The sequence below is a fragment of the Acyrthosiphon pisum genome, unplaced genomic scaffold (assembly GCF_005508785.2).
Source record: "Acyrthosiphon pisum isolate AL4f unplaced genomic scaffold, pea_aphid_22Mar2018_4r6ur Scaffold_21318;HRSCAF=23622, whole genome shotgun sequence".
Lineage (NCBI taxonomy): Eukaryota > Metazoa > Arthropoda > Insecta > Hemiptera > Aphididae > Acyrthosiphon > Acyrthosiphon pisum.
In genome coordinates this window covers 6,172-19,148 of record NW_021770772.1, presented here as the reverse complement: position 1 = coordinate 19,148, position 12,977 = coordinate 6,172, and the positions used below count along the sequence as shown (strand labels likewise).

General features: G+C 36.8%; 1 protein-coding gene across 1 annotated transcript; it reads left to right on the top strand.

Annotated features, from left to right (window-relative positions):
- Positions 1–8,123: 8,123 nt before the first annotated feature.
- On the top strand, positions 8,124–11,406 carry LOC103307802 (zinc finger MYM-type protein 1-like). Its single transcript, XM_008180120.1, has 10 exons — positions 8,124–8,147; positions 8,231–8,281; positions 8,454–8,636; positions 8,799–9,045; positions 9,129–9,324; positions 9,437–9,764; positions 9,884–10,136; positions 10,297–10,500; positions 10,603–10,898; positions 11,041–11,406. Exons 1-10 carry the CDS (start codon positions 8,124–8,126, stop codon positions 11,404–11,406), a joined length of 2,148 nt encoding a protein of 715 aa, XP_008178342.1.
- The last annotated feature ends 1,571 nt before the right edge of the window (positions 11,407–12,977 follow it).

The following is a 12,977-nucleotide window of genomic DNA, read 5'->3' as shown; positions in this document are numbered from 1 at the left end:
AAACATTGAACATCAAACCACCCTGATTTACTTCTATTATACCTAGAATTTGGAGGTCCTCCCTTGATCCAAGAATCGTACATATGAATTGCCTTGTATACCGTGTAAGGTGGTAAGGAGTTCTCCAGTTCCCGGTACAGGCAAAACATTATAGATGTCGAGGCGTTACTCGAATTCATCACTCTTTCGGGATACTTGCACCCTCTTTTAGTAATAATTTTAACTCGACCCGGGTCATCGCTCAGATTCGTTTCGTCGTAGTTAATTATATTTTCTGGCGAAACGTTTTCCAAAGATTTTTCTAAGTTATCAAAGTACGAATTAATAATTTCTTTGCTCACCAGTGTTCTTGCACGTTTTATATTTTGGCATAATCGTTGACTTAAAATATCACTGTGACGTTGTAAAAACGATAGTGCGAAATCTCTGCCTGGCATGTTACCTTTAAATATTTTAATTGTTACTCCTTTTCTGTCTAAATACGCTTTTACTATACACCTCAAGTCAAATGATGTTAAAGGGTATCCCTATGTTGAACATAAAATTAACTGTTCAGCTAACATTTTTTCGGTTTCATATGACAAAACACTCTGGCCGCCTTGTTTTTTCATTTTTCTACTGGGGTATGTTAACTGTCAGGACTTAACAACAATAATATAAAGACTTTCGCTAGGTAAATTAACTTTTATTCAAACACTTTACTACAAATCACTTTAATCACAACGGTGCAATTCTGGCGGGCACAGGTGACAGGTCGCCTGAGCCGCACGACACCAACTGGTTTACTCTCATTAGGCAACGATATCTGCAGCACAGCAATAACAACAGTACCGCTCCTAGTGAGAGTTTACATTCGACCATCCTGATGTAGTCTGTCGCCCTCGACAGAGAACCTAACAACACTAAGTACAAGGGTACAACAATCCTTAACGAACATAAAAATAACAAATTAACAAATAAATAAATCTTTTAGGGAACATAAATTGACAGAAACAGTCTTTGACTCCTAATTAAAGATTAATGGTTGAAATACATTATGCAAACAAAAAAAAAAAGAAATAAAGGTTTACAATAGCAATCATTAATAAGTTAGCTCATTTATAATAATTTAACATTTTTTTTTTTTTTTTTAAATAAATACATCATGAGCGTTTAAATAAACACACATTTTTAGCTCATGTTAACAGTTAATTAGCTGAATATAGGGAACATTATCATAGGAACAGTATTAGTTAGGAACAAGTATCATAATCTTTAAGCCAGACGGGTGGACGAGGTTCACGGCGTGGTCTACCTTCCTTCTGAACAACAACGGACCCAGATCTATCAGCATCCTGGTTTGACATTTCTGGAGTAGTGGCAGCGTCCCCAGGGACATTGGCCACAGCCGCAAGCCTGCCCTCTTCTTCAGCATCAATCAGCTTCCAGGATTTCAACTGAGCGACATGAGCTGTGGTAGCAAACCTACTTGGTCGACCACTGTACAAATCAGTAACTCTATAGACGTCTCCAGGAAGTACCTCTGAAACCACTAACGGTCCCCTGTAGCGGTTTTGTAATTTGGTAGATTCACCTGTAGAGTTGGGAGCCCTCTTCATCACGACCACCTCTCCCACTTGGTAATGAGTATTATCATGCCGTCGAGCATCATATGCTATTTTCATTTTTCTTTTGGAAACTTCCATAACTTGGTGGGCTCCAATGCGCAATCCTTCAGGCGGTGTCCAATCATCAACAGTAGTGGATAGGCTGCGCAGAGCTCCCAAGTGGAACCGCGGCCTATAGCCGTGTAACATTTCAAACGGTGTTCTCGTTGTAGTCTTACTTTCACTGTTGTTTATGACTCTCTGGACGTCAGGGAGTAACTCAGACCAACCATCAGGGTGTACTCCAGCAGTTCGGAGTGCTGCCATGACAACACTGTGAGAGCGCTCTACTTGGCCGTTAGCTTGAGGGTGGCGAGAAGAATTCCAGATCAGCACAATGCCTCGCTGCAGACAGAACAGTTCGAACGCACCTGAAGTGTAGCAGCTCCCACGATCCGTGACGAATCGACGAGGTAGTCCATAGGTATCAACGAATAATTGCACTCGTTCAATCAGCTGATCTGCACTGGTGTCTTTCACTGCGTACAAGGAAATGAACTTAGTAAAGTTATCTACTATTGTAAGTACATACTTAAATCCGTCGGGAGTAGTCACAAATGGACCAACATGATCAATGTGAACGGTGTCGAATGGCCGCTTCCCAATAGGTATAGGATGGAGGTAGCCAGGTCGCTTTCCACGAGGATCCTTTGTCAGCAAGCACTCAAAACAGACATTGATGTGCAATCGCACGTAGCGCCGCATCCCGGAAAACCAAAAATCTTGTAATATATTGGCCACAGTAATATCTACAGCCGGGTGACCACTAAGGTCATGCGCGGTGACCACAAGGCTCTTCCTCATGCTCTTGGGCATCACAAACAACAACTTATCGCGGTGGCGTCGATACAGCAACCCACCTTTTAAGACAAACTCACCGCAGGTGTCGCCGGTTGTACTCATGTCCAACTTGACACGGGCAATGTCATCATCTGAAGACTGACACATCGCCACTCGTTCTTCTTCAGACATTAGAACACCAACGACATCGATCCGCTCTGCCAAAACATCATCCAGCGGTGGTTCTTCAGTTGAGACCGGAGCTCGAGACAAGGCGTCCACATGAGTCATCTGGTGACCGGCCCTGTACTTCACCTCATATTCATACTCCTGCAGGGAGTCATGCCAACGAGCCACTTGAGCGTTCAGGTTCTTAAAGTTGTTCAAGTAGACTAACGCTTGACAATCAGTTAAGATCACAAATTTTATACCGAGCAGAAACTGTCGCAACTTGTTTACGGCCCACACTAGGCACAACAGCTCCAGCTTACTAGAATGGTAGCGAGACTCCGCATCGCTTGTCTTGCGACTAGCGCAGTACACCAATCGCAAACCTTCACCCTTTTCCATGGATTGTAACAGAACGGCGCCTAGACCGTCAGCACTCGCGTCGGTATGTAATTCTGTCACCTCGGCGTCGCGCCGGAACATGCACTGCACCGTGTCGCCCACAAGGGCATCCTGCAGCTTGCGGAACGCTTGTTCTTGACCATCAGCCCATTGGAATTTCACACCTTTGCGCAACAAAGCAGTTAGCGGTTCTGCTATGACAGCATATCCGAGCACGAACCGACGGAAAAATCCAGTGAGTCCGAGGAACCGTCGAACAGAATGCACGTCACTCGGCACGGGGTACTCAACAATCGCGCGAGTCTTTTCGCGACCCGGGCGAATCTCGCCGTTCTCAACCACGAAACCCAAAAACTCCACTTGAGCCGTACCAAACTGGCACTTTGACGGCTTTAACGTCAATTTAGCGTCCCTAAGTCGATCGAGCACCAATCTTAGTTTTCTCAGCATGTCAGTCCAGTCACGACCTTCGATTATCATGTCATCCAAGTAGTTTCGAACTATTTTGCCCTGGAGCGGCCCAAGAACTCGCTGCATCAAACGAGTGAACTCAGCCACCGCTCCGGAGAGACCAAAAGGCATACGAGTGAATTCACCAGTTGTATCAGAGGTGATGAAAGCAGTTTTTTCCGAGGCCTCCGTAGACAGTGGTATCTGCAGATAACCACTAGCGAGGTCGAGCTGCGTGAACATACGGCCTTCCGCGAGAGACTCCAGCTGCTCATGCATATCATGAAGGGGGTAGTGCTGTCTCACCGTTTGTTTGTTCAGTCTTCGGAAATCTATACAAAGTCGATTTTTCCCTCCGGCTTGCTTCACCAAAAGCACCGGGCTGGCGTACGGAGAAACGGTATCGCGAACCACGCCATGCAACTTCCAATCAGCTACTATCTTAGCTATCTCTTCTCTATCAGACGGGGTGGTCTTGTACGGACGACACACCACGGGTCGACTGCCTGGGACCTCATTGATATCTACAGTCATCAAAGGCGTACAGCCTAGCTCACCTAGGTCCTTAGCGAAGCATTCACGGTATTCGTTCACAAGTTCGATCAGCCCTTCACGTTCAACAGCAGTTGCATCGAGTTTAACATAGCCAAAATCAGCCTCCAGCAATGGCAAACGAGCTGGGACCACATGTTGTTCCACAGTATGTATAAAATCGGCGTCACAGCCAACTGTTGTAACGGTGGTTTCCGTCTGGCCCGTGCACGGCTCAGCTCGATATAGGTGCAGCTGACCATCGACCTTACGGTACTCTACCGAGGGCATATCTAGCCACTCACGCCCTATTATCACGTCGGGCTGTTGCACGGTATCTGGCACAACTAACATGGACACTTGTCCGGGACACACATCATCCACGGCAATCTCGGCATAAGCCATACCGACGGCTCGCACGGAAGGAATAGTGGTACTGCCCAACCCATACAACGACTTGTCAGTAGGCTTCACCGAGAGACCACAGCTTATGGCCACGCTCGCCTTGACCAAATTATAATGGGAACCTGTGTCAAGCAAAACGTCCACTTCTTGGCCATTGATTCGCCCAAACCTCCGGTAGGGGTGGCTTCTCGTCTCACGTGCTACCACAGCCACGCTCGACTGGCCCCGTTCCGGACAATTCGGCCGAATGTGACCGACGACACCACAACCATAGCAGGTGGCAGACCTTCGACGCGTCGGACAGTCCCTTGAGAGATGTCCAACGGTTCTACAATTCCAGCACATCGCAGCACTGTTGTCCATACTTCCTGACGACACACTGGCGTTGGACGGTTTTAGTTGTACCGGCTGGACGGCAGGCCGTGAGCCCCACGAAGTCGAACTCTTTACAGCAGATTGCGTCTTCGTGAACTCCGCCTTACGTTCGAAGCCTACCGTAGGTTGGTGCAACGCGTTCATCCGGTCCCACGAAAGCATGTCTTCGAGTAGCTCGTCCTCATCAACGTGCCGTCGACCAACGACATACAACGCCAAGTTCCTCGCATACAACCCGCGGAGGAGATAATCTTTCGAGTCTTCCAATGACAAGGACAGTTCGCGACACATGCGCATCTTCGGTTGGAAATAGTCCATCAAGGCTTCATTTTTGGCTTGTTTGCGGGCTTTCATCAGATCCAACCTATCGGACACACTTGATGCACGCACAAACGTCTTCCTAAATTTTTTTTCAAATTCGGACCAATCGCAGAACGAGCGACCCATGAACCAGTCCTTCGCAGCAGCTTCTACGTGCATGCGTAGGTATTGCAGTGTATATGAAAACGGCCACGCGTTGACGGACGCCAACCCTTTAACGGCTAACAGCCAATCCTCAGCCATGACGGAGGTTTCTCGTCCGTGGAACTTTTCAACGCCTTTAGCCAGGTCTGACACCACGCGAAACTCGAGAGGTTCTCTGGGTTCAAGCTTCTTCTGGTCCGTCTCAACCTTAGCACTGATTGACGACTTCAATTTTTCAAGTTCGTCGAGAACAGCGGCACTATTGTCTGCAGCCTTTAACTGCGTAGTCAACCGCTCGACGAGAGACACCAAATCATTATACGTCGGGGCTTTGATACTCACAGAATTTGCAGACTTTCCTTCTTTTTCGTCGGGCATTATCAGTCCGCAACAATAACAATAACAATAACGATGATATCAACGATGATAATGGTATCACTGTTGTCAGTTTGATAACGCAGACTGTTACCACGGTATCGTTACCAACCCAAGTGGTTGTAATCACGCGTTTAAGGTTACGTGCGTAATTCGGTAGTACCAACCTCGTGTTCTGCACTTCTGCCGCGCGATGCACCGCGACCTTGAACAACAAATACGACTTGACGAACGCAACAACTTCGGTTTTCGAACACAACGGTCAACGACGATGGCAAAACATTTTCGATTAACGCACGAACTATAGCACCCTACGGCCTTCAAAGTTAAACCACGGACAACCACTACTATCACAGAATAGAACGTTACTGAGTATCGACACTCACTCTAGACGCACATTCGCATCCCACTTCTGAAATATATTATTATGTTAACTGTCAGGACTTAACAACAATAATATAAAGACTTTCGCTAGGTAAATTAACTTTTATTCAAACACTTTACTACAAATCACTTTAATCACAACGGTGCAATTCTGGCGGGCACAGGTGACAGGTCGCCTGAGCCGCACGACACCAACTGGTTTACTCTCATTAGGCAACGATATCTGCAGCACAGCAATAACAACAGTACCGCTCCTAGTGAGAGTTTACATATGTATGGTAACAGTATGTGGCATACTACTGTATGCCTATATGTATAGGATATAATATCTCGATACATACATAAAGAATAATAAACAAACAAGCTTATTTATTTATTTAAGTATTTATTATTAATTCAAACGGGATGAACCCAAGAACAATTTTTATAGTTATTACAATATAAGTGTACTTAAATCTAAATCTATTTAAATGAAGACAGTATACGGTAAAAAAAGTGTATATTATATATTTATATGTAAGCAAAATTATAAATTGACAAATTATAAAAAATAATGCTTACAAAGCAATACAAAAATAAATGTAATATTGGAGATTTTAGGTAACAAAACAAAAATAATAATAATAAATAGGTAAGGAAGAATAATTTATAAATAAGTCATATAATTACAGGAACACTCAAAAGACTTAAATTTAAAAAAATCTACCTGGACGTCATTAACTACATAAATTATTCTATTAATAGGAGAACTAAGTGCATAATATTTTGTTCTTTGAAATGGAATGTAAAACGTTTTAGCAGATCTAGTTCGACAATGCGGGACATTAAATTTTAGACAGCTGAATAATTTAGGACAGTTTAAATGACCATTTACTAATTTAAATAGAAACTTCGAATCAATAATTTTTCTTCTTTCAGCAAGACTGATCATATTTAGTTTGATTAATAACGGTGTATAATTTACTGGTTGCCGAGAGATATTGCATTTGTACGAAATTAATCGAAGAAATCGATTTTATATAGCTTCAAGGCTTTATATGTGAAAAACGCTAGAGGGTGACCATACGACTGAATTGTATTCTAGAGTAGAACGCACCAGAGAAGAATAAAGCATTTTTAAGGTATCTGAATGAGTTAAATCATTACTAGTCTTATTTATGAAACCTAATGTAGAAGAGACTTTTTTAGTAATATTTAAGTAATGTTTGTTGAATGAAAGGGTAGAATCAAAAGTAACGCCCAAATCGCAAGTTTCAAAAACGCGTTGAAGTAGGTACACACAATATTATCTATGGTATAAATGTATAATCATTTATAATTGGAGAACGAGATCTGGTGAAAGACATTACTCTGCATTACTTTATATGTTATGTAGTAGGTACTACCTACTATGGTGTAAATGTGTAATTATGTTATATATATATATATATATATTCATTGGCGCAACTAGGGGGGGTGCTTTGGGTCCTTAGCACCCCCTAAAAAATAGTTTAAAAATTTGAAAAAAAAGTTAAAAATTTATCGAATTACAATAATTATAAGTTATAACACAATAATAATTTTTATAATATAACATTTTGTTATTTATAATGTTGAATTATCGGATGTGTTGATTTTAATTTAGTGGAAATAAGGATGCCGAAGCGGCCTAGTTATTTTAAATAGTCTGTGCTATATAATATAATATCTGTATAGTATATTTATCAGTACCTACCTAACATACTAATATAATCTGGTATTGGTATTCCCCGAGGGACGGAAATATTCTCGTCATAATGACGTCTGGCATACGGGCTATACGCCGATACGCCACAACAAAAACACAACACAGTCTACTAGGATACTAAGATTTATAATAAATTTAATGGTCTTAGGTTACAGTGCAGTGTGTAACACAGAACACTACATTTACGTATTAGTGTATTACGTATGTGGTGTGTTAGAGGCGTTTCTTATATAGTTATATTATTATTGCTAAAAATTATATATTGATCGATATTGCATCGTCAATTGTATGTTTATTACGACTTACGAGTGTTAATTAATCGATTTTAATCATGTTTTCAATCTTTAATTTTAAAAACAAAATTAAACAAAATACATCAACAAAAAATTTGGACGAGACTGTCGAAACTCATAGTGATGAATCAAAAGCAAAGAAAATATGTAACCATGAACAGAACGATGGACATAATGATGATGATGAAAACATTCAACTAAAAAATAATGTTTTAAATTTGAATATACAGTCTGTTGATTTGGGTGATATTGATTCGGGCCCAAAGCAACCTAAACTTCAAGTAAGTAAAAATTAAATAAATAATAATTAACTGTAATAAGAATAAAACAAGAAATCACACGATTCTTGATTAATACATACTGACGTTTGACATATTAAATTGTTTTGACATACAAAGTGTCTTATATTATTTTATTTTACAAAAAAAAAGTTGAAGCATTTTTTTTTTCTAGATATTTCCACTAACAAAATTTGGACCTCAAAATAGAAGTTTTAATGCTAAACACTATAGTGAATTTGAATGGTTAGAATATAGTGTGTCTCGTGATGCTGTTTTTTGTTTTAATTGTATTCATTTTGCAAAGAATGTAAAAACTGACAATTTAATTACAACTGGATACAACAATTGGAGAAAAGTATGTTTTTTGTTTGGATATTTATTTCTATAAATTAAAAATAATTATTATTTAGTGATCATAGGCATAACGATAACATGTTCAACAGAAGTAAAATAAGTTGATTAATAAAAACTATGTATATATATTTTTTACTTTTATATTTTTAATTCATTATTTTAGTTGAATGAAAAGTTGTTAAAACATTCAAAAACTGTTCAACATTTAACATCAACTGTCCAGTATAATAGTTATAAAAGCTCAAAATTGACTGGCACTATAGTTACTCAATTATCAACTGCTAAAAAAAATGAAATTTTAAAAAATAGACAGTATATGAAAGTTCTTATAAATATAACCCTCTTTTGTGCTAAACAGGGACTTGCTCTAAGAGGTCATGATGAAAAGTCATCAACAGTTTCTAATACTGGTAGGAAGATATGTTTTCATTTTAGTACCGCTACTATCACTTATAGTATAATAGCTTGTAAATCATAAATTATTTATCTACAGGAAATTTTAAAGAGCTTTGTACATTATTTGCAATGAACGATAAAGAGTTTTCAGACTTTTTTAACAGAAAAATTAACTATACAAGTTGGATTATTCAAAATAGTATACTTGAAGTTTGTTCAAATATGACAATAAATACTATCATTAGTGAAATAAAATACTGTGGAATGTACTCTATTATGTTTGATGAAGCAAGGTAATACACTATTACCACAGATTATATTTTTTCCTATTACTTAGAAATAAGTTAGTAGGTAATATATATTATATTTTAATATAATTTTTTTTCATAATTTTTTTTCTATTAGATCTTATAAAACAGAACAATTATCAATATGTGTTAGATACATTATTCCTAATAGCTATAATGTATGTGAACGATTTATTGGATTTTATGATGTATCAAATGGGAGAGGAGCCGAACATATTTCTATTGAAATTCTCTCTGTTCTAAAAAAATTTGGCATTTCTGATATTCCTCTTGTGGCACAAACATACGATGGTGCAAACGTTATGTCAGGATCCACATCTGGTGTTCAAACTAGAATAAGAGACTCTCACCCTGAAGCAATTTTCATTCATTGTATGGCCCATAAATTGAATTTGGTTGTAACAAATACTTGTAGAACTATTAAGGTGCATAACAAATAATAATAAATACTTAAATAATATTTAATACATTTTTATGTACGTTACAATTTATAATATATGTACCCATTCTTTTTTATAATCAATTTAATCATTATCTTTTACAGGAATCTAATACCTTTTTTAATACTCTAGAAGCAGTTTATGTGCATTTTTCACAGCCTGGCAAAGATAAGCTATTACAAGATTTACAGAAATCCATGCAAATAAAATCATTATCGATTTCTAGATTATGTGAAACGCGGTGGTCGTGTCGTCTTAAAAATTGTAAAGCAGTACATAATAGTTTTGGTGTAATAGTAAATATTTTACAAAATGAAATAAATGAAGATACAAACAAAGAAGTGGCTCAAGCAATTGGTAATAATTTAATATATTACTTTGTATTTTATATTAATATAAGTATACTATGTAGACTATAATAACTTGAGTATAATATAACTATAAGACATTTTGTTCAAAGGTCTTCTGCACATGTTAAAAAAAATGTCATTCGTATTATATTTGTTCATTTTTGAAGAAATCTTAGGAATAATAGATATATTGAGTAAAAAATTGCAAAAAAAAGAAGGAACAATTGGAAATGCTGTTATTGAAATTAATGCTGTGATAAAAACAATTCAAAATATGAGAAATGAAAAATCATTTGATGTCTTATGGAATAATGTGATACAGTTTTTATTGAAACATGATATTGATGATTCACATAATACACCTGGACCTGGTCAGTAATAAAAGTTATCAAATATAATAATATTGTTTTAAACATAATTATACTTTGGAATATGCTTGGTATTTATTGAATTATTATTTTAAAATTGTTTAGGTGTAATTATGTCATCAAAAAGAAAACGAAAAGAATCTATTAAACTTAAAAGTTTTCATGTGTCTGTTACAACTGGTGCTGGAGGAAATGACATCTGTAATCAAGGTGTTGACATGAATAGAACAGAAAACTATAAACAATATTGGTGTTCTCATGCATATTATGCTGTATTGGATGCAATTATAGGCCACTTTGAGTTAAGGTTTTCAAAAGAGAGTTTGGAACTTGCAAATTCAATACATAATTTCATTAAATTAAATATGACTAAAAGCATGATGTTTATTGATCATTACCAAGTAAGTCAATTAATAAATACATATAAATGGAATGTAATAATTGTTTAATACAATGATGTATTATTGTATTAAACAATTATTACATTTATTATAGATGTATTTCTATAATAAATTGTAAGTAATTATTAATTTATTTTATTAGGCATTATTTTCTATTGATAAAGAAGCATTACGTTCTGAAATGACTGTAGCACACAACTGTGCCATACAGTTAAAACCAAATTTTGGTTTAGAAGAATTAAAAACCATTATTTCAAAAGAAGTCTATCCTAATATTCATTCCTTACTTAAAGTAGCCCTGATACTACCTATCAGTTCTGCATCGTGTGAACGATCTTTTTCAGCCATGCGTCGTATCAAAAACTGGACTAGAACATCTATGACACAAGATCGTTTTGGTTATCTTTCTGTATTGCACATCGAGAGAGATATTGTTAATAATCTAGACCTCAATATTATACTAGACGAATACTCAAAGAAAGACCGTCGTATAGATTTAATATTATAGTAAAAAATGTAAATAAAATATATTATATATCATGTAGAAAAATAATAACATATAAATTGATATAATATATTATTATTAATAAAAAAATTAAAAATTAAATCAAAAAAAATAATTTTAAGTGACTTTGTTCTGGGTCCACATCAAGTATGACTTTTTTTTTGTTTCTGTTTTTAAAAACAATTTGTACTGTCCTGTGTAGACACAGAACTATGGTTTTTGTTTTGTTTTAGTGGTTAATATAGGCAAATAGTGGAGTTGGGTCCCATCGAGTCACAAAAAAACCTGGAGCTTAAGCACCCCCTACTTCAAATGTCTAGTTGCGCCAATGTATATATAAGATATTTACTATTTTGTTATTCAATATAAAACGATATAAATATGTTATTTTATTAAAAATAAACGTTTTGTTTCAGTAAATATATAAGTAATAGTTAATCCCGTACCTATATAAGTATTTTATATCTGACCGCACTATATTATATATTATAACTAAGGTTAAAATAATTAGGTACCTATAATCCTTATTGACCGACCCTATTGCAGTCAATTACCCCCTCAAAAAGGAACTATTTCTACTGTTTCTAGTTTTTGAGACTAGATTGGTATCTCTACTAAACATGTCATGATAATTAGTTGGGCATGTTCTTCAATGTATTATCATGAGTGAACAGGATAAATAGATGTTAGATGTATTATCAATTTAAAGTTCACCGAGCGTAAATAATACATTTTAATTTGTATGATAGCCGATACGAAGAATTTTAAATTGAACCGTCCACCACCATGATTTAAGAACAACAAATCAAACATAACTCTTCAAAAGAATTAAATATCGTTATTATTGTACTTTAAATTAAGGCGGGGTGTTTATATCACCACAGACCACTGTTACCACTTATCATATACCTACATTTATTAAAATGGACCAAGTTTACACAGAAGGCTTAGCCCAAAGGGATTTAGTTGACAAGGGTACTAGTTGACCCATGGAGATCTAATTGATCCCGGGAGATCTAGATAACCATGGGGATCTTGTTAACCGGGGATCTAGGTGATACGTCACCTCCCCGTCACATCTTATCACTTTCAATCGCCAATACATCCTATTGGCATAAATATTGGCGATAGACATTTTTTCCTATGCAACAAGTCCATCAAAAGTGAACTGCCGTATAACCACAAAACAATAACCACTCATTTTTTCGGACAAGAGCTTATCACTCGACAATAGAAAGTGATAACACAGAATATTCTGGGGCACGGCCTTAGACTAGACCAGACAGTAAATAAAAACGGTTTATATCACTTTCATGGATGAAAAATATAATATCAATTTGGCTTGGAATAAGCAAAAAATAACATTTATCACTGGCCGCCGAATTTAAAAATATTTAAATTTTCAATATATTATTATAATAAACAAAATACAAATACAATTTCACAACTGAGCAAGGCCGTATGCCCGTATCTGAGGGTGGTCCAGGGGGTTTCGATCCCCCCCTAAATTTTTTCAATATGTCTTATTTTTAACTAAATATCGAAACATAAATTCAACAAAATTATAATATACA